Source organism: Neodiprion lecontei, chromosome 3 (assembly GCF_021901455.1).
Source record: "Neodiprion lecontei isolate iyNeoLeco1 chromosome 3, iyNeoLeco1.1, whole genome shotgun sequence".
Classification (NCBI taxonomy): domain Eukaryota; kingdom Metazoa; phylum Arthropoda; class Insecta; order Hymenoptera; family Diprionidae; genus Neodiprion; species Neodiprion lecontei.
The window spans coordinates 34,647,898-34,675,857 of record NC_060262.1 but is presented as its reverse complement, the minus strand read 5'-3'; the positions used below and the strand labels follow the sequence as shown (position 1 = coordinate 34,675,857).

General features: G+C 43.0%; 2 protein-coding genes and 1 long non-coding RNA gene across 4 annotated transcripts; 1 reads left to right on the top strand and 2 right to left on the bottom strand.

Annotated features, from left to right (window-relative positions):
* Positions 1-147: 147 nt before the first annotated feature.
* LOC124293345 lies at positions 148-3,943 on the bottom strand. Its single transcript, XR_006903280.1, has 4 exons — positions 3,732-3,943; positions 1,848-1,938; positions 1,385-1,464; positions 148-1,206 (listed from the first exon to the last, which is right to left on the bottom strand). It is a non-coding gene; the product is annotated as an uncharacterized LOC124293345 (long non-coding RNA).
* Positions 3,944-4,765: 822 nt separating this feature from the next.
* Positions 4,766-5,809, top strand: LOC107226096 (39S ribosomal protein L30, mitochondrial). Its single transcript, XM_015666780.2, has 3 exons — positions 4,766-5,026; positions 5,124-5,250; positions 5,432-5,809. Exons 1-3 carry the CDS (start codon positions 4,911-4,913, stop codon positions 5,717-5,719), a joined length of 531 nt encoding a protein of 176 aa, XP_015522266.2. The 5' UTR covers positions 4,766-4,910; the 3' UTR covers positions 5,720-5,809.
* An 86-nt stretch (positions 5,810-5,895) lies between these two features.
* On the bottom strand, positions 5,896-26,810 carry LOC107226089. 2 transcript variants are annotated; one of them, XM_046734081.1, is made up of 14 exons: positions 26,398-26,809; positions 18,953-20,758; positions 17,208-17,451; positions 16,503-16,557; positions 13,287-13,568; positions 12,873-13,178; positions 10,645-11,060; positions 10,111-10,323; positions 9,417-9,782; positions 9,110-9,221; positions 8,612-9,012; positions 8,250-8,474; positions 7,800-8,142; positions 5,896-7,430 (listed from the first exon to the last, which is right to left on the bottom strand). In XM_046734081.1, the coding sequence occupies exons 2-14, from the start codon at positions 20,754-20,756 to the stop codon at positions 7,182-7,184; spliced, it is 5,016 nt and encodes a 1,671-aa protein (XP_046590037.1). In that variant the 5' UTR covers positions 20,757-20,758; positions 26,398-26,809; the 3' UTR covers positions 5,896-7,181. The 2 variants fall into 2 exon arrangements, with proteins under 2 accessions (XP_046590037.1, XP_046590038.1); XM_046734082.1 differs by having other exon boundaries at positions 7,293-7,463; positions 26,398-26,810.
* Positions 26,811-27,960: the final 1,150 nt, after the last annotated feature.

Below are 27,960 nucleotides of genomic sequence, written 5' to 3'. Positions count from 1 at the left end.
CCCCATCTAGCGTACCACGGAACGCGATAGATGGTCCAGAGATGCGGTTTGCCCATTCAGACGATCACAGAGATCAATTGAATGAAAGAATTATCGATAATGACTAAATAATTAAATTGAATAATGACTAGAAAATGATTGCAGTGACAAAAAAAGGAAAATTGAACCCCGTTAAAATTTTAAATCTCATTAATAGTTCGGAGACTTATACTCAAGTCTCTTACGTATTTCTGGAGGAAAATCACTGTGATCATTTGACGCTGTGGATTACAAAAGTTGGTAACATCGCGGGACATCGCGACTTTCCTACCCTCGCCTAATTCCCAACGGAACCACCCAACGAAAATATTGAAAAGAGATTCACACGCACATCTACATTAAACACCGCGACGGATCCCAAAACGATCACCTACCTACCCGATTACCTATATTCGCTCTAAACGACTCTCCATTCTTTCCAACACACATCATTCTTCCTCATTTGCGCCGTGGTCACTGTGACTTACTTTTTCATTGGTTACCTGTGGGAAGCAAAAGGTTTTTGTACGGTAGTCAGCGAAAATAATATTTTAGTGATTGCTGGCTGACTATCGATACATCAACCTTTTGTAAGATGGATTAAAAACATCCTGAATACTAATCAGCACTTTTCTAAATGAGCTAAGCCTGCAGTTGTTTGATAGTTGCTGGATATTAAAAAATTGATAATGATTCAAGATATATCACGCAATTTCATTAAGTTACGTTCTGCCAGACTTTGAAATGCTATCGATTAATCAATCCATGGAATATATTTAAACCTCAGGTTTATCCACTACTTAAACGACGTCATTCGAAAATTCGAACAAGATAGATTATTATATCTGTAGCTAAACACAATTTGTTTTCGCGAATGTCGAGTAAGTGATGGTAACCTGTCGCGATGCTCATTCCATTTTCATTAACGTGCAAAATTTCTAACTTTGAGTGACCATGGTAAAAGAGGTCAGCTGCAACAGAAAAAAATGATCCAAATTGAAGTGAAGCACCGTTACGATCACGAATGAGCCTATACATGCAGCTAATATTTAGAAGATTTGTGTAACAATTGTTACCGCCACGCCACGTGATAAAGGAGTTCCAGGGAAATACCCGTAACCTAACACGTGCAAACTCACCACCGTTGCTGAGTAATGGAGAAGTTACTCGGACGTCTCTGCTTTAACTCTGAAAAAGCGAAAAAGGAAACTCGAATGAATTTAGCAAACTGAATTTTTAGTTCTCAAATACATTATGACTGTTATCTACTTCCCTATTTATTCACTGCATGTTATGCAATGACAAAAATTAGGTTTCAAATATTCCACATTATTTACCAAACAATAATTAAAATAAGTTTTCTCACCTCCTCCTGGCTACTCCACACCTGACGTGTAGTGGTTCTCGTAGCATCTCAGGTTGTATGGTGGTGACACACGTTTAACACTGCAATAAGAATATATTAAAATATTACTTGCATAATGTATTTGAATCAGATTTCACGTCATTACAGACGGTCTATGTCAAAATAAGTTATTTGCATGATATTTCAGTGGTTTCTGATTTATTTATAAATCAACTCCAGAAAATAATACTACCCTTACGGAAAAAAACCTCAACTAGGTACCCCCAACTCATAGATAATGCTAATTTCCCATAAGAAAAAATTTAGAGGTACGAATTTACACCCAATTTGGGGTTTTTTACCGTGAGGATAGAGGGCTAATAAAATAAGCACGGATATTGAAAAATGCATAAAATTAGTGAACAGTTAAAATCATTTACGATTAAAAGGGACATGATAATTAAAAATCATATCGAGTATATACCTTTCAGTTTTATTTACTGCATAGCGGGTGGTGTAATTTTTTGTTTGTTGCCAGAGATCGATGTGCGATAGTGCTGCAATGGATTATGCCCCTATAAACAGGTAAGAAACAATAACACTTTATTAGTATTGGTGTTGCAAAATTAATATACAAGACGTTGAAAAATTACTATTATTTTTGTAAACATAATGAAGGACTGAATACCAATTAATTTCAACTACCTGACAAATTTCTCAGATTAAAACTAGCCCCAAGGTATAATCAAATGATCTCAAATGTGTACCTGTTTTCTAGTCTTCCACAAAATTGCGACCTGTTCAAATTCTGTATTTTGTTTTCCAACATATATGACCAGGGCCGCCTAATACAAATAAACACTAGCCTCGTTCATTCTTGCAGGGCGAAATTCAGCTTTGATTTTGTTTTTTTTTAATGTTTGCAATTTTTGTCGGCAGTTATGCAACTTTTTGTACAGTAGTTCAGTTTTTGAAAGATCCATTGTGATTCCAGAACTATAGGGTTTAAAATCAAATGTCAAGGGTGAAAAAAGTTGTTAAATTCTATTTTGTACGGGTCGAAATTTATTAGAATTTTTTTTTATGACCATTCCTGGTGAAATTCCGTAAGTTGTCTATTGTTTGTAATTGTTGTTTATTGATCAATAAAATGTGATCATCAAAACTTGTGAACTCTTTATTTAATTTCGAGTAGCTCATTAAACAGTCGAATCGATAAGACAACTTACGGAATTTCGATTGGGAATTCGCATGAAAATTTTTTTTAATTTCAATTCCGAAAAAATTCCGAGCCGTCCAAAGTAAAAAAATACAACTTTTTTCGCCCTTGCCATTTAATTTTAAACCCCATAGTTCTCCAGTTACGATGGATTTTCCAAAAATTGTATACTGTACAAAAAATAGCACAACTTTGCGGGAAAATTGCAAATATTGAAAAAAACGAATTTAAAGCTGAATCTCGCTTTGAAAGTACTTCTGAGAAAAAATTCCTATTGCTATTTTCTAAAAAGCTACGCGTGACTTTATGAAAGTATGAAATTCGCGAATAAACAACATGTTTAACATCACCAGCTATCGAGTACTGAAAAGGTCGTACTGAATTTGACAAAAAATTATCGTGAAGCTGATTCTTTCTACTTTCAAATGCGACATGAAATATTTCTCTACGCTTTTTTTTGACTGAGATATTTATCTTTTTTTTTTCTTCTGATCAAAAATTCGAAAAGTGATCCCAAATTTATGAACGGTACTGTCTGAGGAATCAATTACAGTTGACAATTTAGAGTCACTCGAAATTTCGAAACCTTTAGTAACGCCGTGATGCGTCAACTTTTGTTTCACGGTAATAAAAGGATTACAAAATGGAGGATCCTTTATCATCAATCTGCAGAAAGAAATTCGGAAACAGATGCAATCGCTTACAGTTTGTTGTTACACAAGAAACAACGCCAAAATCAACCACGCAATATTTTTATTTTACAAACTTGTATCCACGTGAGAGACGCGATCCGTGAACCAAAATCCGAGACGCAACTCACACGAAGGTCACGTTCTGCAAGGTTTGATGTTTTCAGAATGATAGGAAAAAAGCCACAACCGAAGATTATCAGGGCATTTTCTTGTCGCAAAACGCTAGTGACTATGCAGCGTAATAATTACACTAGATCCCGAGCCCATTCCCACTTTTTGTGTTGTAGTCGGCTGCCTAAACAGCCTGAGTTAAGCTTGCGACTAATGCAACTACGCACTTACCGAGCATCAACCGCACAAACAATAACAAACGACACCCGACGCACAGAGACGGGAATCGAAATCGCTATAAGCTGACGCTACACAAAAGGATAAAAATTTGAGACATAAAACTCACCTTCGATGTCGCAGATTGATTTTTTTTCAGTAACTCCGTTCGTTTATGGGCCACACGGTGCCGTTCGTATATTATTCATAGTAAGTTTCGTAGGAATACACCGATCGAATAACGTTACACAGTCTTTTCTTTTAACCAAAAAGTATCGGTGCTTCGCTATGTCCCGAACAGTTTAATCCTGTATATGGTAATCTGAATTTGCGATTTACGACTTGCGTATCTTCACTACGGCTGTTCAGAAGCGACTAACATCGCGCTGCGTCCGGCAGCAATTCTCGACCGGTTGGAAAGGACATACGAGCTGCGCACAACGCGATCTGATGTTCGAAAAATTGCCGTTACACACGGCATCAGGCGTCAGTTGAAATTTTCTGGCGATTTCCAACCGAATAAAATACGTTGTCTGAAGATTCAGTCATACCTGAGGGTCCAATTAGTGGAAAAAGACTCCTGCAGAAACGATTCTGAGACGGAAGACGCAAGCAAAGGAAGATTAACCCCTTTGGATTTTTTCAGACGAAATTTGATCGATTTTGAACAATACTTGAATCAATTCCTTAATGCACTATATCGACGTAATCTTACTTCACCTCGCATTTTTTCACACTTCCAATTACCCATTCTAGATTTTCAAATTCTTCGAATAAAAATGTAATCGAGATCCACTGACCTAACCACGTGGGTTTAGAAACGCGGCATTTTGCCGTTGCATCGGTATCCATTTTTATGGGCGTCTTTTCTCCGCCCACGCGTGGCGCTGCCGCATTAATTTCATGCCCGTGAAAATCCAGCCACAGTAGCATTTCACTGCTATGGTAAATATGCTCTACCTTATCTACTGCTTTTGAGCTGCCAAATACGACAGAGTATTGGTAAGTTACCGACATACATTTACCGTCAAGGGACCTCGAAAATTTAACACAAGACGTTAGTTAGTATCTCGGCCAACAGAGGCGCTAGTCTCGTGCATTAATCTAGAGTCCCCCAAAGTCCCTATGTGCATTAACCAGAGAGAAGCCTCATTAACTAGCATTAACTTAAGCGACTTGGGGATTTTCGGTTGATCGCAAGTTGACGATGCATGGTGTAAGCTCTCTGTTGTATCGTCGACTGCTTCTGTAGCACCCGTGAAAACTGAAACTATTTGAATCAACAATTTATCTGAATTTCGGAGGAATTATGTCAACCGTGACAAACCTGTTATTAGGAGGCGTTCGGCATTACACAAGAAGATATGCACCAAAATATAAAGATGATTCAGGTGTAAGATACGGGTTGATAACATACTTTCCCAAGTAAGTAAGAGGTTATGTTTTCAACATTATTTTGTGCAATCACTTGCGTTGTTATTAGCATTTGACCAACACGAACCATTATTCTTCGTGATTTTAGAACTCCAAATCATGTCGACCCTCCAATAGAACCTACAAAATTATTCATGGTTCAACGAATTAAGAAACTCTCAGGAACACCCTGGTGGGAAAAGGAAGTAATGAGTCAGTTACATCTCGATGGCAAGGTGAGTTGCTTCACAATAATTGCAAATTCACACTCTGTGGAATCTTAATGTTCTTGTAATTTAACTTGAAACAAAAAATGTTTTTATCAACTTGCCCAGTTGAACAAAAATTGCGGGCTATATTTAAGATGTGAGATGTGCCGCGAGCTCTACTGTACTACATATGTTGATTTACTTTCAGAAAAGTGACGTAGCCATTGTAAAGAACACACCAGAAACGAATGTATTACTATGGCAAGTGAAACATTTGATCAAAGTCACGCCCATAAAGTGTCCTGATGGCATACCGAAAACCGCGAGCTTAAATGGATCCTACCTACATGAAAATGGCACTTTTATGGTTAACCGTAAAGTGACAATTGACCAAAAGCGAATAGATGCTATAGATGAATATAAAAAAGATTGGAAGAAGCTGGACAGCGAAACTTTACGCAAGGATTTGAGGCTCAAATGGGTCAATCCACTCTAGATTAACTGTAACAAATATGTTTAATTGTATATGGTGATTAAGAAAGTCTAAGCACCTTCTCATAAAAAATGAATAGTCTATTAATTGATACGAGCTTGATATGATTATTTAAAAAGAAAATTGGAAACTTGCAGTCTATGAGGTAAGTACACGGCAAATAATAAAATTATCTACTCTTGAACAAATAATATAATTTATTTGCATTTTGCCGTCTATCGTACAGCTTTTCACAAACTACTATCAATAGTAATAATTATCTTTTGTTAGAATGTTTTATTTGAATTTTCTAATACATTCGAGCACAATGCAGTTGAGGACGTATGTGCCGCATTGGGTCAGTCGTGCGGACCTAAATTGACTATACGGTAGATTGAAATTAATACTATGACGATTCCGCAGCTGCAAATAAAAGATCCTCTTATGACTAAGTTTAGAACAATAATGCTAGGCCCTGATATACGACTTTTAAAGACGTTTTAATGAAATTCATATTGTTTATCGTCAAGCATACACTACCGCGACGTGATGACCCGTTTGAATCTCCGTAATATATTTTTATGAGGGAATAACAATGAACTTTACTTATGTCGGAATATCGTAAGACTAGGGAGATTTCTATTTCGTTAACTATATGCATATGCAGTCTCTAAATTCTAAGAAAACAATTTGAGATCCTTAATCGATACTTGTAAAATTCATAAAACTTTAATAACACGAACATCTTGGAAGGCCTATTCATGGAGAGACAACGATTAGAGAATATTTAACAAACTTTCTGTACATTTCACGCAGAGCTGGATCTTCGACGGTTTCTTAATTTCCAAAACCTTCTATCCCTGGACGTATGGTGAATAGATATCGTATTTTGTTGTCTAGTTTCCTTCTCCACTGGCATGTACATCTTCAGTAGCTTAGCTGCGCGTTCTTCTTGGGATTTTTCGGACGATTTGCCGCTCAAAAAGCTCAAGAGCTTCATACTTCGTCTTCTAATTATCGAATGATTTAGGAAACTGGCCTCTGACGACGCAGATCCTTGAATATCTAAATCACATTGATCACCTTTCAATGGTATCCCAAATTCCGCAGATTGACCATTTGTCGAATTTCCTGTTGACAATTGTTCGGACTTTCGCTCTTCATCCGCGCACGTCGTTTGTGTCAAAGAACCCTGCTCACGTTCAGAATTCTCTTTGGATTCGGTGTGACCAACCGAAATCTTCATTGTCGTCGATATTGCTTCTAATCGTTCTTGGTAGTTCGAATCTTGATTTTTGGACGGTGACCCTGAACTTCCCCTGCCATCGTCGACGTATGACAGTTTCCTGTGTAAGTCTAATATCTTCCTCTTAAACTCTACATCCTCGCGGCTTAACTTTGCAAAATTCAATTCTCTCTGGGTCATGTCTCTGTTAGAATCGATAGATTGCAAGGCCTGAACTCCTGAATCAGCCTTTAATCGTTGTCACCACCACCCAACTGGCTGTTTTCCGCTTTCAGGGGAGTCTTCTTCTTCGAGCAGAGGTTCCAGTCTTCTTCTAGCGATAGGACACCGCAAAGAAATAACGCTGCCCCCAGTTAGAAGCTGGTCCATATTTATCGCCGGAATTCCATCTCTCCCTTCGGAATCCAAGTCCTGATCATCATCCATCGATAGATTAAGACCGTAGTTGTCTTCCCCAGAGGCAATGGTATTGGCGGTAGAAGACGGTGGCTATGGAAGTCAGTCACAGCTCGGCTAGTGATTCTTTGCAAACAGAGGGCAAGCATAGTCATGCAGTAGGCCAAAGCGTGCGAAGCTTAGAAGCTATTATTGATATTAGCCCCCACTCGAAAGGTACAAACTCCGTGTTAGTTATAAAAATTCGTTCCAACAAATCCTCAAATCATACTACAGCAATTTGAGGAGAGAGAAAAAATTAAATTCGTACAAATGAAAATATCTCGTATAGAATATTTTCAAAAACATGGCGCGAAGATCGCCGTATCAGCGGTTAAAAATCTGCACAACCACACGCCGTGCATCAAGTTTGCGCCGTTCGAACATTTGGTGTCTTTCGTCACTCTCGGGAAACATTCTTACCGGACTTGTTGGAAAGCTCTCGTCGTCGGGACCCCCGGAGGTCGGCGTACCCCAAATATCGTCGCCTGACGTCGCTCCCGACGTGGTACCCTCCTCGTCGTTTGGGTCTAGCGAAAACTCCGTTCTCTCAGGTGGGACGGGGGGATGTAAAAGGTGACCCCCAACAACTTCACCCAACTGTTCGAGCAGTGCCATTTTACTCACTACGTAACTGCTCGCTCTTGCCGTCCAGGCTCTCAGACCAGACGGGGGTGATTCCATGTCTTGATTGTCATCGTCCGGCTGGTCATCCAGGTCGTCGTCCTGGTCCAAACTGCTCATTGTTCCAAACCTTCTCAATGTTCTGCAAGCAAAACGCGTTGAATTTCAAACGGATTCACCGCTTCCTCCGACTTTTCCCCTTCGGTTCCGAGTTTTGCTTATGTTATTTAACGTGACCTTCAACGCTACCTGTACGGAAGATCACCGTCACCGTCACAGTCTAAATCGTCCTCGCTGCCATCCTCCGTGTTTCCATCGGCAGGTGTGCAGTTTGGACTGTTTGTTCGACTATCGTGTATCCCGTTGTGTAATCTGTGCCTAGTACACAAGTCTGGAGTCGGTGGTAGCACGGATATTTTTGGAGGTAACGGTGAGAATGGATCCCTGGGTAGAGGCGGAGTCGGACATCCGGATCTGAAACAAGCCCCCTCATCAACAGTATAAAACTTGTCCAAGAGTAAACGAAATTTCATTACAAATGTTTCCTCCTTCATTCGAGTGCCTGTCGATGCCTTTGTACATGATCGTACAACTCGATGTTAATGACTCACCTGTGGCATCTTCTGCAAATATTCACAGACCCGGAAGAATTTTCTCTTATCGTAACGTGGTTGCCGGTCTTTTTCCCTGTCAGACTACTTGACCTGATTGTACTCAGACTGGCACTTGACGCTGTGCTTTGTTGCTCGGCGTCTGAATTAACCGTGACGATTTCCTCGGACGTGACATCGTGACTCTGTCTCGAATTGCTTTCTTTCGGGGTTCTCGCAACCAACTCCTCGAGGGTCCACTCTTCCAGAGGCCCTTCAGTATCCGGCGGCGGAATCTGATGAGAGTTGCGAACCCATTGGGCAAGATGGTTGTGGTTGTTGGTGGAATTTTTCAAAATCGTATCTAAACTTTCACCGGATCGTTCGGTTTCTTCGTCCACCTTTTGGTTCCCCATTTGTACCTAAAAATCCAACGTTAATCCGAGGCGTTTAATAATATTTCATCGTCACTTGGGTGTATAGAAATAGGTATGGAAAGTGTTACTCCAATCCACACACCTGACGACTTCCGACTGATTCTCTTGCGGTAGTGAAATTGCTTACAGTAGTAGGACTGTCTACGGGGCTGACAATGTCTGGTGTACCTCCGCAGCCTGTATTTACATAAATTCTAAAATACAACAAAATAAGATTAATTCAAATTCAACGGTAAAAAACGAAACTCCTTAGGCAAGTGAAAAAAAGAGTGGAAACCGCAAAATGCATTTCTAATTGAGTAAAGTAGATATTCTCATATATGCGTTAATACTTTGGTCAGGGACCTTAATCGCAAGTTTTTCAATATCCATACTCATATTTAACTTACATTTGCCTTTGAAGAAGATTATGCCAGACAGCTTTTAGTTCCGGACTCGGTGTTCTCAAAATTAACACTTTTCTCCTGGGTCTACCGTGAGGACTACAACCACCGCTGTGACTACTCTCCAAGTTTCCATTATCACCAGAAAGACCTCCTGGCGATACTGCAACCTGTAATCTGAACTCCGTGGGTCGTTTTCGGATCGTGAAACAGGCTTCAGCTATGTCCGCCAATCTGAGTGGTTCCTCGGTCACAAACAAAACTCGATCACGGGATACCCTGGCGAAGACTAGGAGATCGGTCAACAGCAGCGCCCAGGATGGTTGCAAACGAGCTCGGCCCTCTACCTTAGCTAAGGCACCCCCGAACAACCTACACGGGAAATAAAAACTCGCATAACGTCATTGCTTTTGACATGATTGTTCTATGGAGAAAGTTCTATTTTCACAGAATTCCATGCCACGTCAACTTTACTGCGATATCTATCTCGGATGAATCTAAACTGATCAAACGGTTATTGCAGCATTCAATATAATTATAGATTAGATAAAACGGGAGTTTGGAACTCCTTTTTAACTGAAAACGCAGTTCCAATGCAACCAGTACTATAAAAATATCACTTTCGATCTTAGAAAAAAATCGAGATACTCAAACTAATCTCGCCCTCATTTTATGAACCGTGATTTTGCGTCTTACTCACCATTGCCTGCCCGGCATCGCTAAGGTGAACGGTTTACACCGGGCAAAAACTAGCCTGGACTCAACTTCCTGCAGGCTTAACAAAGGCCTTCCGGTATCCCGCGGGGGTTCCATTACACCAGCGTTAGCCGTTGCTTCTCTGTATCCCTGAGCCAAGTCTCTAGCTTCTCTACAGTTTTTTGAACACGCCAAGCTCACTAGTCTCGTCATTTCTCTGTAAAACAACCATTCGATACAGATTTATGGATATCTTTTATACCGATGGTGGTTCCTGGCCATGGATGGCATCATCGTACAAAGTGGCAATGTGAAGTGAAACACGTGCTTCAAATATCTAACGAAATCAGTTAAAATCATGCGTCAACAATTTCTGCAAACTGCTGTCTGAAGAGCAGAGAAAAAAAACAGCTGAAGAATTTCAAAGACACGATTCGATTCCGAGTTCTATTGGGAAACTGAGCTCGGAAGCTCGCTTAGCCACTTTCCCCAGATTCACCGTACCTTTCAGCTAATTTTTGATTCCCAATCCGCATACCTGTAATGCTCCAACGGAAGAAGTAGGACTCCGGTAAGATCCGGTCGCCTTTTTTGAGGTACCGCAGGCTCACAGGCGAGCCTTGCAAAGGCAGTATTGCGTCTGAGTGCAACCAGGAGGCAACACGCCCTCTGCAAGCCGCTCAAATACCTCCTGTACGCGGCTGTGATTCTAGGAACTTTAGACAAATAGCACTCCAGGCCTCCACCAGACTCCTGAATTTCCTCGGACAATTTCAGAAGCTCGTCCAAGTTTTGAAAGAGGATCAGATGGTCGGCTGAAGAGAGTATATCTTTGCGCTCGGACAACGGAACCGTGAATCTCGTGTGACCGCTTTTTAGGCAGCTGCTATACCGAGTCTCTCGAATCGCCAGTTCCTCTTCGGGGGGTGCGTCTGGCGCCAAGTTAGGGAAGGCCTGAGCACGTAAAAAAAAATTCTGTACAAACTCGTCTAGAAACCGATTTCGCATACTTTTCCGGCAGACTCGACACAAAAAAAAAAAAAAATTCCCACCACGTTTGAAGATTGATCCGACAATGATAAAAATAATACTTAACTCTATCACACAGACACGTGGCATGTTCATTTAGTTGTAAATGTATAATTTCGCGTGGTGGCAATTGAAAATTCAAGATACGAGTATAAGAAAGGTACGAATCACTTTACGCTGCTAATTTTTTCGCAAAAGTTATTTTATATCACATTAATTTGATATCCCTGTAACCACCACACGGAATTTTTATACCAAGTGACTCTCTGTTGGAGTGTATTTTTAAGAGTTTACCACTTGGCACGCAAACCATGCAGTGAATTGAATATTTTAATAATCTGTGTGTAGTGTGCGTACGACAATTAAATTGATTCGGTGAAGGTACAATTATACAGTTTCAATTTGCATCACATCGATGTGGTAAATCCGTGCAGCCGCGGCAGAGGATCGATCGAATAATGCGAGGCACCGATACGGTATCGTCCGAGTGATAAAAAGTGGATGGAGGAGGTGGTATATATCGGCAATAAATAAACGCAAAACTTCGGATTTTAAATAAAACTTGTTTACAACAACGAAAAGAAAAAAAATCCAAGTATAAAACGTAACTACACTTTTACAACTCATCACTTATAATGCAGTCTAATGTTTGTTCGGTACGGTATATGTATATATGATTTGAAATGCGTATTCTAATATACCAGTAGTGCGTTTTACGCGTGCACAGATCACATGCGCAAAATAACATAAAAGTCGAAAATCAACCAATGAGATGCACAATAATTGTATAATATGACAAATTTCAGGAATAATTTATAAAATACAACGTATAATAGCGCTCATAAAATTTTGACAAGCATCAGTCAACATGAAAAATAAATAATCGTAACTAAAATGTGTCCTCGACAGTTTTAATAATATCAATTAATAATGATGATAACTGGTAATGATAATGATAGCCACAGTGATAGCAATAATAATAATAATAATAATAATAATAATAATAATAATAATAATAATAATAATAATAATAATAATAATAATAATAATAATAATAATAATAATAGTTACAATAATAATTGTAAAATAATAATAATAGTAATAATAATAATATAACATAATATCAAATGACAACGGCTGCGGAAAACAGTGCCCATGAGAATTTTCTAAAATTCGTAAATTATTTTCAAGGGCTTATACCTCGTGCGTAAGTATTGTGATATATGCGACGAATGTCGTGAAAACGTGCCGGATAATCGATGTGAAATAAATGATCCAGCCGATGGCTGAGTGAGAAAAACATTGTCAAACAATGAAATTAATATCACCGAATCGTTGCCACGATTGTCACTTTGTTGATCTCACTAATTACCTATATCGTTACAGCTTTAATTGTATATCACATATCTTTCACGCTAAAGGATACGTAGACACCGACCCTGAATACGTCTAGGCGAAAAGTACACAGCTAGCAGAAGAGCTAAGCCTTACTGCGGCCTTCGGTGATTTAAATCTTTTCTTCGCGGTATTTATAAAAAATTTCTCCGCGCGATATCTTTCCCTACGATTTTTATGAGGGTGGTGGGGATCCTCGTTTAGGGTTGGAACGCTGGGCGTGCTTCTTGTGGCAGTGGGGAATAACAAGGGATAAAAATGAGTACGGCGGATGATGGGGAGGGGGGATGAAAATGATTCGATTCGCTTGAGTCGACTTTAGACCAGAACCCCCGTACCGACCTCTGCGGTGAAAGTGACTGTGTGCGGAAGATTGCTGACTGGAATCGGACCCTGAAGAATGACGGTGCTTCGCCTGTGCGGAGTTTGCACGCCGCCTTTTCTGTACACTTCGAGTAATAACTGGTTCGTTGCTCTCTGAATAAGGGCGAGTATTTCCTCCCTTGGTTTCGTAACGACGTTCGTCGTCTCAATAAAGACCACGTAATCGCCGGATCTCAGGCCGGCTCTCTCAGCAGAACTTCCGTTATCCACGCGTTCGACTTTTGGCGGTTTTCCCCAGCTCAGCGAGAATCCCCAGGGTACTTGCTGAGGAGTAAACAAACTTTTAATTAAAAGAAATTCATCGTCTTGAAGGCTGTCGGCGTGACATTGCGTCAAAATGTTTGTCTCCGTTGGTAATATCACTATGTTCACCTGCTGGCTTGTGCTCGGCCTCGTCATCTTCCTCGTCGTTGTGCAAGGCGTTTTACCGCCCCGCGCAGCGAAACCTGGATGAAGAGGTTGACCAGTTAACGGATCCAGCGGTTCCAGCTCCAGGTGCCTCAGGTACGTCAGATCCTCAGATCCGCTGTTATTGTTATCTGGATCTCCTTCTTTTGCTACTGGCGGCGTTACTCCGCAGTCTTGGGTTACTCCTGAGTAAGGAGTGCTCGAATTTCGTCCTGACCCAACTTCCAGGGGGTGCCATGTTGCCTCCTGCACAACCAATAACCGCAAGCAGCTCGGATTAGAAATTTAAACCAGCTCAACGACGATAGAGGAACAATCGAGAATAATCCAATTGGTACTCCGAACGTTCCGTCTTACTGCATAGACCGAATCTTGATTGATTTTAATTTAATTGCACAGTTTGCAACGTCACGTGAATATAAAACCACTGCAAGATTATATGAGAAACCGTCAAAAACGTATGCATAAAAACGTCATTGAAAAGATACTGGTTTTTGTGTTCACAGTGTAAAAAGTCCGTCGAACACTTTTTGCACATTTCTCTATCAATCCAATGACGAAAGACAAATATTCAAAGTGGAGTTTTAGACGAAGAACAATACAAACCAGTTGGAGCACTTTTTTTCATTACCTGAACTTGGGAAAATTTCTTGAAACGCTGCACCGTTTTCGGACCAATATGATCGTAAAAACTAAAATTTTACAGTGAAATTGATCGTATGTAGTTCGAGAATTACCGGTAAGGAAAATTTGACTCGCATTAGTGTTGAATTCTTCTTAGCAGCAGGTGAAAAGTTTCAGGAGAACACCAGCAACTAAAAACACCACGCAATATATCGCAACGATGATCATTGCTCAGTTGAATTTTAATTATTAAAGCAAACGCGAGTTTTACTTTCTTCACTGATGGGCACAATTACGGCTTGCGATATCGTTAGAACGAATTTTTTTCCAAATCACTCAGCGAACGGGAACTGAATGGATGCGAGTGGAAATTAAATGCACAGCCGCATTGACCGACAAATCCTTTCCGCCTTGACCTTACGTGTGGGGAAGAAGTCGTAGGAATTTAATACAAAGCTCACTGTTTACATCTCACGTGACTTAAGTGGCATTGATACCGACTGCAATTGCTTTCGGGAAACCCGGGAACCCTTGAGAAAAAAATTGTGTCGCGTTAAAAACCGTTGATGCAATTAACGACACGGCAAAAAAAAAAAAAAAACTCATAGCGACGTTATTCACGTCGTAGATTAATTCGCTACACAGCTTGTTAAAAACTATCAAATTCCGTATAATCACGACACTTCGTTGGCTGCGCGTTCTAGACGTTCCTCACCGTCGCCTCGGCACGACTAGTCACCCGATAACATTCGCAAGCTTATCGTGGGCTAAAATGGGGCTGAAGCTTGGAAGGAGAGGGAGGTCTAAGGTAAGTATTGCAGGGTCAGGGCCGTAGAAAAGCGGACACCTCGCGAGAAATGAATTTCGCCTTTCCTTTTCTCCCTCATATTTTCTTTCTTTACTCTCGCGATAAGAAATATAATATCTGGGCATAACGATCAATGTATGCCTGCTCTCAAGGTCAGTCATGACATTTCAAATGGATATAAAAAAAGAGAAAGAAATAACTCAAGACTTTCCTATATAACAACCCTCCTCGGTCTGAAATTAATTATTCATCGCGTTTAACACCGCGACAATACGCTTGGCACAATGGATATAAAAATAGAACTGCAGAACTTGATACCAACTTCCAGCCTCTATGATGTTTGTAAGTGAATTAAATAGTAAAAGGAAACGAATGCATAACGGAGAAGCGTAAAAGCAAAAGCAGTGGATGAATAAAAAACTAAAATAAAAAAATAAAAAAATTGAGCTAAGAATAAGGTCTGAAAAGGCGAGAGAGACGCGGGGGTGAAATTGTAAGGGCACATCGACTCCCTCGGTTTTCTTGTCCCTCTTTCCTGTCCTTCACGCACCTGGCCATCACGAGCGTCTACAATGCACTTCCATTTCTCTTATTACATTATACATAATATGCACGCATGTATAATATGCCTTCAACATTTATCCATGTATGCGTGTAGAAAACACGCAAGAATAGACGCGAAGTCTTCTCGGCTCTGCTTGCGCCACGTGGCCGCATAACAAGCTTTATAATTTCTGATTGGTAAATTATAATTACGATTGGGCATTGTGCGAGCAGGAGAATTTAATTGAGGCGGAAGTGTTTACCGGCAAGCGGATATGGGGTTGTGTGCAATACGATTATACCATCGCCGTCGCATCGAAGCTTTTACACCTATAGGTATAACACGTGATACGGGGCGACATTGTTCAGTTGTAAAAGGGACCCCGGGGGTGAAGAATATTATAGTATTGAACCCGAGTTCGCGGCGAGGGCACCTGGGGACTTGTTTGTATTGCAAACGTTAAAATAATGGCATACGCGTAGCCGCGTAGGTCATACATCACGGCTCATTCGGCGCGTTTACAGCTCAAAGATATTCAGCTATTCCACTTAACGATCAGATCAGCGTTAGTTCGTATCGATTATTGGTCCACAAGTCCGTGCAACTAGCTGGTACGTCTCCTGCATATACAGGAATGTCTGAAAATTCCGCGAATTCCTCTACGTACGGAACAATTCACCACGATACTGTTATTCGGCTATCTACTGCAATTTAGTTGCATCTCACTGCAGAACGAACCAACTGTGTCTCACAAGACAAACGGGGAAACTGCGAACAGTCTGACTGGTCAAGATATACTGCAACAAAACAGCAAGTTTCTTACTTTGAATACAAAAACGTGATGGACACTCTACGTCAGACTTATCAGCTCTCCTTGAACAATTTTCAAACTGTAAAGGAGGCCAGACTAACAAGGGAAATTGTGCAAACGATAAAGAAGCTTCCGAGTATAACTTTTCAGAGACTTCACTGCGTACGATTTCTAATTTTGATTTCAATCTGTAGTCCGGAAAACGTCATTCGAATCCATCGTTTCCCCAAGTAACGATAACGTGTAACGTGTAATCAGGATATTCCTCAGAATATTCCCATCAGTTACAAGACGCACCCTAGATTCACTAACTCGTGGCGTTAAAAATAGCTGAGAAATTGAAAAGATGGGAATAAACGGAGTCTTTTGTTTGAAAAATTGAAAGATGTTTACCTTGTCCTGAGATAAAGGCAGGGGTAGAGTCATACAGCCCAGGAGTTCACTGCGCCTGAAACAACCAGACAAACGGTGAACATTTAAATACGGCTCTTTGTACTTTTGTCTCGTATTCATGGCGCTATGCGCGCATGAAATTTCACGCGGGTATGAATCTGTACATAGGTATGCATACGCGGGTCTATGCATACAGGTACATAGTGCATATATACATATCCTTATATACCTGTGTGCAGATAGGCGTCGGTATGTGTATTCGTGAAAAACGGTCTTGCCGACCGCGTCGTCACCCGCCCGTTATGTGCTTCAACTTTTGTTTGTGAATCCGGAAAAACTTGCACCCGTTGCAGCCGTAAACGACGTCACGACGCCCGACGTCGTGACGCCGTTGAGGCGCACGTGGAGCCCGCGATCCTGGGGCGCCTGCGTCACTTGCATCGATTCCCCCCTCCTGCCGTGGCGAGCCGGAGCTTTCGGAAATTTCGGGCTCTCAAAATCATGCCTCGTCTTCGCCCTTTCCTTCGCTTTTTACACTCATGTGATTGAAAAAGAAATGCCCCCCAAGAAAATGCTGCTCGAGGAGTTTTCCGTCGAAAAATTTTCAATTCGCATCAACGTTGCAGGTCAATTCACGAATTGGCGATCTTGAGCGAGAGCTTAAAGCTGCTTGAAAGAAAGAAGGATGAGATCCTCGTCACTCACCTCACTCTGCGATCCCTGTGCCAAACAGCAATATCCAGGGTGGCCGATTTCGGAGGTGAATTGTTGTTGTTGTTGTTGGTCCAGGGTAGTATCAGGGTCTCGTTGAAGATTGGATTTGGCGTTGCCCTGTGGACGGCTGTCCGTTTCACCGCGTTTATCTCCCCGTCGGACTTCCTAAGCGTTGCTTTCACGTAGGCATGGACAGACCCTTCGTAGACTCTCTTCAAATCCTTGCACCTTATCACTGCATTGGCACAGAACGTACCGAAAAAAAATACACGCTCGGATTATACATCGGATGATCAATCCAGCCGTGGATTTTGATTGCTATATACGGTCGACGAATTTTTTACTCTCTTTTCGAACTTAGAACGGATTAACGAAAATCTGCCGCCTCATTCCTGTTTCGTTGTCTCCGAAGAAGGGTTCGACTTGACGTTCGTTCGGGAATGAGAATTGATTACATCCAAATGCGATATACCGAGATAAAAACGATTTTATCACCGCTTGTTTTCCTCGAATTCTTCTAATAAAAATTGCCGCCATTCTTGCCCAAGATGGCCAACACCGTCACGAACATAATAAAGATTCGAGATTCTGGTCGGAGCAATGGAAACAATGCTCTTCTTGGATTCCGTCCAATTTTCACCCCCGCAAATCCGAAACTCGGTCACTGTCGTGTCCGTAGACACGCAAAGTTGGCAACCATAGGCGAATACCTAGAGGAGTAGGTATAAGTCTGGATGAATTCTGGAAGAGATACGGTTCCGTCAAAATTCTCACGAGATAAAATCAACAACATCAAAAGTTTACAAGCCTGCAGCTGATTGCGAGACGATTCTTTCCGGGTAAATCAACTCAGTTTCGTACGCAGACATTCTTGAATGGAAGATTTTCCGGTGCAAGGTTCGTTGTCAGTCGTTTATTGACATCTCGTGAGCGTTAATCGCTCTGACTGTCTAAAGAACCCTCGAAATATCTCGCGAATGGATCCACTCGGATGCTATGAGGAGATTCTTACCCGCATCCCGATTGCGACGATGACGAGGGATGAGCGCACACACGCATATATATAGGTATGTATATCACTGGTTGGTATGTACGTCACGGAGCTGAAATCTATGCCTACTTCATCGCTACTATCGATACAGGTGCAGATTCCTCTGTCTCTATACCTATGTATGTACTTGTACGTATACAAATGGACGGTCTGACCCGAGCGAACGTAGCTGCGGATGAGACGGCCGTGTGTATCAACCCTTGGAAATACTGAAGCTGGTGAAAACGGGGCTTGGACTAATCACTGCGAGATTCGGTTATTATACTAACGAGAGATAGGCCAGTTTTTAATCAATGACAAGCCCGCTGACCGAATATTTGAATGCCGCAAAGGTCTTTGGGTTACTGGCACATCGCGTATAGACCTCACTTCAACCCTCTCAGAACAAACCGACGCATGCTCAGTCCTTCGACCAGGTACGTCTTCTCAGGTCAGGGAACCCGGTGACAATTCTCGTCCAAGTTCGAAATCGAAATTCACGGAAAAAGGGACAAATATCCGTTGGAAAGATGATCGAGAAAGCTGTAAGGTCGCATCTTCAAATCATACACTTACTTGTAAATCGGTCGGAGAGACGTCACGCTCTAACTTTAACTTCGTTCGAATGCGTAGGAAAAAAGGGAAAGTCGGATGAAATGTCTGTCTGGTAATAAAATCGTACAATCGAGAGGTGAAACGAACTTACCGCGAACTCGTATGTGATCACCCTGGGTGGATAACTCGACTTCAATCGACCCTCGAGAACTGCATGGCTGATAAATTTCCCCCTCGGGACTATACTTCAAGCATCTTCTGACCGTGGCTACGAGGGGTGCTTCTGGGGTGACGGAAACCGAAGTTAAGAACGACTTTGAGCTGTGAAAATCGTCGGTCATCGAGGACTTTGGGCTGTCGAGGTCCCAGTACAAGGTTTTTCGCGAACTGGAATCCTCGGTCTTCCGCTCTTCGATACTCGGGCAAAAGGACTGTTTGCCAATGCAAGCAGTTCGGGCCTCGCAAGAGGCGTCGAGGTTGGTTTCAAGGACGCATTTGTTCACCTCGAGGTTCACAGCCTCGCAAATGAACCGTGTAGGACTCGCTTCGCGAAATGGAACTGCGCTCTTCTGCGGGCTCAAACTCGACGATCGTCTCTTGGCGCGTTTTCGTCTCGCCCCAAAGAAGGTCGAATCCGCGTCTTGAAGGTCGCGCTGTTGGCCAGTCCTTTTCCGGCGAATGCCGCGCTGCCTCCTCAGGGTGAATTGCCCGTCGAAATCGAGGGGCGATGCGGCCGCCCAGGACATCGGCGAAGGATCCTCGAGGAGTTGACTGGCCGAGGATACGGAGCTGTCGTTGTGGTCGGCAACCGGTTCGTCGATTTTGCAAACATCCTCGATCGTCTCGTAGACGTTCTCTTCGGTCTCCATCGACTCGCCTGGGCTCTCAACTTTCTGCCTCATCTCCGGTGGTTCAGCGACGAATTCCCGTCGGTCCTTTCCGCATTCACATAACGAATTCCTGGGGTTAGTCGAGGCGACGGGACTGGGTCGACCCTCTCGGGCAATACATCTTTCAGTTTCATCAGAGGCGAGAATTTCCGCCACCGACTTGCCGACGACCGCACTGCTCGCCTCCTGCTCCTTGTGCAGTACCTCCGTCACCGTGTTGTCCACGTTTTCAAACTTCACGGCGAGGTCTTGGTGCAGATTGAGGTGGTTCAACCTGACTACAAGCGGAGTCTGACCAACGGTCGATGGATCCTTGGACTTGAAGGGACTCCTGGATGTACCTGGAGCCTTGGTGTGGTAGGGAGTCCGGCAGCGGTTGTGGAGCTTGGTTATTTTCGCAAGTTTGGGAACGTGAGGGGTGCGGCAGAAGTCTCCGGACAATTTGACCCTGCGTATTTCACAGTTTTGCGAATAAATTCGACTCTTGGTCAGAGGGACGACGGGGTCAGCCTCCATCATGTCTTCGGGACTAGCGGCGACGGCGATTTGCTGAAAGAAGTCGGACACGTGGGACTGCAGATTGACCCTAGCCTCGTTCATCAGGTTCTGCGGGAGTTCTGCGTTGGTTCGCAGCGTCGTGCCAGCGGCTGCTAAGAGGCTGGGGTTTGCCGGAAGCGTCATGGCGACCGTCCGCCTTCCGGCGACCGATTCCGGGCCCAAAGTCAACGGCCCTATGTCGGCGTCGACGCGCGGGGTGCTCTGATAAAAGCTCTCAAAATTCTCGGTCCTCCCATTCGCTCGAGACATCGACTGTCGCTTCGCCGAACGCAGGTTCGGCTTCGTAGTTTGAAAGTAAGCGCGCAGGTCGCTTCCGTGGCTTCGGCATCTTCGCCTGCGCGCAGGCGTCGAACGAATCGGATTAACCTGGGCCTGAGTCTGGGACCGAGGAGTGGGGGGAGTGTTTGACAGGTCACCGAAAGGTCGTCGGGTCCGGTTTGGCTGCGGGGGACCGTGGGGCGTCGAACTCGCCGTCGAGAGAGATCGGGACACGGTCCACTTCAGCATTTCTGCAACAAAAACCAATCCTGGCTATAGTCTGGAGGGATGCGAACATGGCGCAGAGACGAATAAATCAATTTATAACTCATTGTCGTTACGCGGCAGATTATCCGAGAACAGAAACAGTCTTTTCCTTTATTCACGGGATCTTTAACGACGGATGATGGGGATGATGGGGATTGGGTGGATGCTACACGTGCTGTTTGTATACAAGTCAGGTAGGCGTAGGCACCTGTTGTGGCATACGGGAAATACGGAAATGTAAAAATACTGAAACAGGTGTAGGGATATAAAGCACCGGAGTTGGTTTTCCAAGTTAGCACTTCGGGCCTGTCAGGAGTGACCCTCGTCCGGTCGGTGGCCAATTTAATAATGTTTTGAGGCGAACCTGAATGATTCTTGCCACGTATTAAGCCACGGAAGTTACGGACATATCGGAACATATTAATCTTCATCATAGAATTTTCATTCGAACCAAGAAATCGTTCGATGCACAGCTACAGTCTTGAATTAGTTCTACGCGCAAACAGCTTGATGAATGATGAAAAAATCCATTAGAATTAAGTGCTGCGAAAAGGATAAAAAAATCAGAGGAAAGAAATCATTTCCTTTGAAGATTGGTATAATTATCTGCAGTGAGTAAGAGTATATAATACCCGATTTCCGGTCATGGAACTTTAATTATAACGTGCACCATCGCAAGGTGCGTTATCCGTGCATGCAAAAAAGAGACCGTGAACTTTCTTCCGTCTGCAACAGCAGAGTGTCTGAAGGCCGAGGTGCAGACTTTCATTGTGGTTGTTTACTCACGGAGACATACGCTGTACGTTCTACTATATGCATTATGCGTAACATACAGATATATACAGTATATTATAAATATGGATGATGACTGGAGCGTGACAACTTTTCTTGTTAACAAATTACTACAATAAATCTTTCGTATTCAAAACCGTCCGCTAGCGGCACGCTCCACGGCAGTCGAATTAACATAAATTGAAAAACACTTCAGTGAAGAGTATAGACACACCAAGGTACGTACATGGGTAAAATAGGCAGGTGTGCAGTCTCTCCTACTGCTAATCGGGATACGGGCTATGGATATACTCATTTTATTGCACTAGGTGGACATAAACCACGTTTTCTCAGCGACAATTTAATACGCTTCGGTAACGACCATGAGGCGTAAGACTTTGAGCAAAGTAATTTCCTGTGTCTAATTGTAAGCATTCTTGAAGCCTAGAGATCTAACTTCGCGATTATGGCTATATTCGTATCCGAAAAATGCATAAACGACATTTTCACCAGCAAAAACGCTTTGAATTTCACATAATCGTCAGCTGGCCCTGGCAGTAATTAATATCTAACACTGCTTCGAGCCTTTGCCTTCGTACATTGCACGGTGTGTGACCATAAGTATTCATATAGTACAACAAGAATCCCGAATATTATTGAACTTTCTCACATCGAATATCAATTTAGAAGAAACGTGAATAGTGATTGATCGAGAGACAAAAGGTACCTGAAAACTCTGCGGTTCGAAGGTGTACGATTCATTGGTGTGCAATTGCAGCATCAGCCGCGGTTTGCCGAGCAAAAGATTGTTCATTGAACAGAGCAAATTTCGCACAGGGTCCAACTGCACTTTAGCGGAATAAAAAGTGCATCCAGCAGCAGGTTTTAACTTTTAACGGTCCCTGAAGGGGGCGCTCGCATTGTGGCCCATTATAAAAATGCATTCATTTACATAGGAGCTGTTGGTATGGTTCGCGCGCGTGTCTGACTGTCTGTCCCGTACACACCACCGTCATCCAGGACCCATTTTTGTTATGTGCTCTAAGCTGGTGTGCGCGCTGCTTTCCGCGTACACGAACTGGCACCTGCCCATATGGTACGAACGTATCGGGCCCATCTGGCCCTTCAAAGGTCCTCCTTAGCTCGCACATACCACGACACGTACGTGACATGCGTCCCTGTACAGCAGCGTACCCTTGCCACTGCGGAAAGAGGTAAGAGGCCCAAAAGTTGAAACAGTGGCAAACAGAAGAGCCGCATATCTTCTTACGCATCTATATGTATAAACACTGCCAACGTTTATTCCTCGACGTTCCCCCCACAAGGGTGCCTCTTTTTCTACTGAAAACATATATCGTCTGGCGGCACATTCGTAGATCACTTCGAATTTTCAAAAGTAGTTTGCAATTACTCGGCGACGGATTTGTTTTCATCGTGTTGGGCTATGCTAACGACTGACTTTGGTATAGCCAACGCCAGTTCTACATTATGTCACGCGAGTCGAGGTAACGTACACATAGAGCCTAATTATTCCCCTGGAGTACACCCCGGAGCAGCCACATGGCATAAAACGATGCCGTTGTATCATCCACACTGGAGTACGTTATTACTCGAGTACAATTAGGTATTACCCAGCTACTACGAATGGAACAATTTAAACGTAGGATGAGAGTAACAGTAGTCTATGCAGTGTTTCTATGAGAGGAAAGGTTTCTTAGTATTTCAGGGAGGATTAGAATATTTAATTCCCGTGAATATACGTAAGTAGAAATTATCGAGTACTGGACAATAAAGAAAAGAAAAGGGCAATGACCGTAAGTGTTTCTAATCCTCCGAGTGACGTTGCAATATATACTTATAGGTATAATTTCACTCAAGGATTCCAGGAGGACGAGAAACTGTTATTTCAAGTACAAACCAAGGGGTTTCCACAGACGTTTTACCCTCTGAAAATACCGCAACTTCCTGTACGAACGGGGTGTAAGGTATGATGATAGTTCGGTTAATGTTAGGCACGAGAGAGTTAAAGGAGGCGAATCGTTGCGAAAAAGAAGTACTGCGAACTATTATACACAACGGTCGGGGTCCTTATACCGGCTCAATGTAGGTATCCCCACACGCTTTGAGTTATAAGCGTAAGAGAAGGCAAGAGACCCATTTTCGATACCCTTAAAATTGTTATTTTCAACAGGAGCTTTTCCCAGCGCATAGGTATGCGTATACCTCTACAAAGATGCCGGTATATCTTTTTCTTCCTCGGATGTGCAGCCCTCGACCAGTTTTCGTCTACCTAGCCCCTGCAGACCCCGGGTCCCGTCCCGAGGCATCCTCGAAGGATAGCCGGAGTCGAGGGGCCCGAAGCAAGGAACATCGAATTCTTGAAAGAAGAAGGGAGAAGAAGGGGGAGGGGGAGGGGGGGAGGGCAGGGCCCATACCTGCGAGCTCTTTGGAACCGCCGAGCAGCACACGTACGTGAGTCCCAAAATTTTTTCCATTCACACCGACCTGGGCCCTGAGGTACATGACGAAGGGCACACAAACGCATCTCTCCCGTCGGAGGAGAAGTTCTGATTTATATTGGATTGACCCCCGGCGCATGCACCTTTTCGAAAGGTGCAATTTCTTTTTCGTATTTCTTTTTCTAGAATAGTACCGCGACATGTCCTCAGTGACGGGCGAGGCAAGGTAAGGGGGCCGCTCTGTGCCCTACGCCCTGCGCCCTGCAGTAACCGAATATAATCAAAGACGCATTCACCAAGTTTAAGTTCAGTTTTCGTAAGGGGGAGACACCGCGAGACCGATATTTGGAGCACACCTGTCCCCCCAGTTCAGTTCCCATAATGCTTATTCTCGCGCGCTTATACACCACATGCGCAAAAGCACGCGGATGTGTATGCATGTGCATGGCGTCGCTTGTAGGTGCATGTGTGTCTGTGTGTGTGTGTGTGTGTGTGTGTGGATGAGCACACGAAACCAGCGTTCGTATGGAGGCAGTATGCGCGGCTGAGACGAACCTGAAAATAAAGCCCAAACAATAAAATCCCGCCGTGCAACGTCTGGGGCATTTAAAAGGACCCGGACGGTCCCTGGCCAGGACTCCGTTTCGGGCCCTTATACGCTTCTTGCGCGTTCATCACGCATGTGCGCACCGTGCTTTCGCCGGCTCTGGACTACTCGGTGAAGTTCACTGCATGTTACCCACACCCATATGCCTCTGCGTAAATATTCAGGATATACTCCCTCCTACTGCTTCTGGCACGAGAAAAGTTTGTATAGGATTCGTGGACCTTCGAACGTTGCTCCAGGTATACGTGTACCTTCCACGCTCATTCTTCTTTTGCTTTTTTTTTTGATTCAAACTGCAGATGGAAGCAAACGATAGTGGTAAGTATGCTTATCCCAGTAGCATTCGTGACGTCTAGCCCGTGCCAAGGTGACGCCCGTGCCACCAACGAACTGGCTTGCCTGGACTTCTTCAGATCTTAACTCAGCATTCTTCTTCATCCTGAGATGCGTATAATACCCACCCTTTCAAGTTATCGACGATGCTATTCAGGCAAAATGGACTGTTCAAGTCACTTTCTGGTCATGCCGAGGAAAGAGTTTACTCATAATTTTTTAAGAAGATTCGTGGTGGACTATCATGAAATAGTGAATTATCTTCTTTCTTCGTACCTGGGTACCATAATGTCTTTATGCTTTTCATATCTAGAAAGTGGTGCAAGTAATAAGAGAAGTACGAAGAGTTTTCACTGGAACTGGATTTCGAGAAATTGGGAACACTCTTCCTTTGATATGATTGATGAAGTTGGATATCATCAGCTTCGGATACTCAGTAAACGAGGATGAATGCGGTACAGCGGCTTTGACTTCAGATCAACTTTGTTGCAGGGCTCTCAACATATATAGCACTAAAAAAGTAATACTGAGAATAAAATAAATACAAACCATATTATACTTCGGACGCGGTACAAAGGATGGTACCTAGGCAAATCCGCAACAGGGATTCATATTCATACTACGCTTGAAATGTCGTGGTGCAAGAGAAATGATTAGCATAAAAAAGGCCCGTGCCTAGAGTGCTATACGGTATCCTTCCGTGGGATCGTTGCAAAATTCTGGATCGCATCGGATTACCATATCGCGATAGAATTAAAAAGGTCACCCCCTTTCATTCACGCATGGCAGATTATGCGCAGGTACGATACGCACCACCACACACACCTATAATGTAAGTTAGCCTATTCGATACACCAAATATTTGACCTCAGTGTTCCGAAATTTTTTCTCGAGTTACTCGATCAATTTGCAATTTGCAAAAACTATTAGCGATAGATTGAGACGTTGCCGTCTACTCACGGAAGATAATCAATTACGATAACTAATCGCGTATAACAGATGTGCAGCGCAAACACAGGTCAAACGCACATCATGGATCGCTGATCCTTTCGACCCTTTTCAATTTTCATACTCAATATACCTAATGACTCGCTAGCGCCGTATATGCTACCTTGAAATTTGAATTCCATTGTATCTGTCGATAACTTCAGTGACTCAACATTAATCACATTGCAAAGGATTGTTGGATCCATGTAGTAATGTGTCAGAATTGCCGTCAAATTGAGTATTAATCGGCTCGAGTCGTGTTCCGCGCTTTCTATGACATGTCTTATAAGCTGCGCCACCAAACCTCTGTTCTTGGAATATTTAGAACTGGCTTCTTACACAGTATTTGTTAGTCAATAATTGTTTATATTGTTGTCAAGTAAAGGATGCAGGAGACTATCAGCAAGATCATGTACCTATATTATACAGTATAATATTAATGAAAGATATCAAGGTGTATACTCACCGATAAAGGACGATGTTCTCGGAAAAGTGCCCAATTGTTGTTACTTCCCGAAATCCGATGGTATCGTTAAAATCGTGTTAGTTTTGCCGTCATGACTTATTATAAACAAAGCGCTTGTCACTCAGATACATCTTGAGCCATATGAAGCTGCGTGATGCTCACTTGTCCCATGTGTCATATAAACTGTAGTAATTCACTTTTATCAAATTTAGTGTACTAGTACAGCATGCACTCGAGGTGAAGATTACACTGCGATCTCATAACGTCTCAATGCGCACGATATTTGAAAATCCTTGAGGGGCCCGTGCAGAAAAATCCAGAGCACTTTTTATAGAGCACCACTTTTTATGTACGACGAAGATACCGAAGATTTATCGATATCGCGGAAAAGGAATTTCCGTCGTTACACTATAGCGCAGGATGTGCGCCTACCTCGACGGCTGGTTGGTGACTGACGACAAGGGGCGGGAAATCGAAGCTTATGTAACTTTCGGGCCCTGGGACTTACCCCCACCATATCACGGTCCCTGATCGGCGGAGCTCCAGGTGAGATGTCTTGACCCAGGACCCAGATAATGATCACTTCCGAAAGTAGGTGTTGACTGCCGCTTTTCTTACCAAATTTCACAAAACACTGATTTGTTCTGACAAATTCGAAATATTGTATCGCTAAAACCAGGGGGAGTATTCTCACCATCCGTAATAGAAGCCGTACTCCATGTTTGCAAACTGTTTTTAATTTTTTCAAACCTCTTAGGATAAGATTTAATTCCACTAAACAGCTTAGCTTATAGTTCTTCAAACTAAATGCCCATCCAAGCGTGTATTATAGCTATAATCACGTCGTTCGATCGATGACTGGCAAACTCGTGATTATTTCTTGACTACGACCGGTGCCCGTTAAATCAACTGGAAATTTCCGGCACAGTTGCGGTTACAAGAGGTGGTTACCAATAGTACAAGCGAAATTCATCACACGAGCGTCACTGACAACCTCTCCAGGGGATTTTCACTCAGGATACCGTGACTTTTCTTTTTATACCGCTGAAAAGATACGTAGCTACATGGAACAGTTTTACTTGTTTTTCTCATTAGATATACGCTTCATTTCTCACCTCTAGATATACCAAAAGATTTCATGCAATTTGATGAGGTCGAGGGAGATAGTCTGCAGATGTCCCGGAACTTTGTATCCAGTTGAAACCCTGATTAATTGTTATTCGCCTTCCCAGTGGTGAAACTACCTGAATGCAACATTATGCTACACTTGCCGACAGGACTTCGCCACTCGGCAATGCATCCAACAACTGTTCCGAGAACGTTGACACGCACATTGCATACGGGCTCACGGACACTGCGCACACAGTCGTCTAAGCGGGCGCATTATTCCGGGTAGACATCACGGAATGAAGGGTTAGCAATCCCGTCACCTGACAGTGCTGTGAAACAATGCCAAATAGCACGAAGACGGTAACGACTATATCCGCGAAATGATGCGGACAATCCTTGGACTCGGACGATTAAGAACCGTATTTCGACGCTCAGCTTATCACTCGTTAGCTT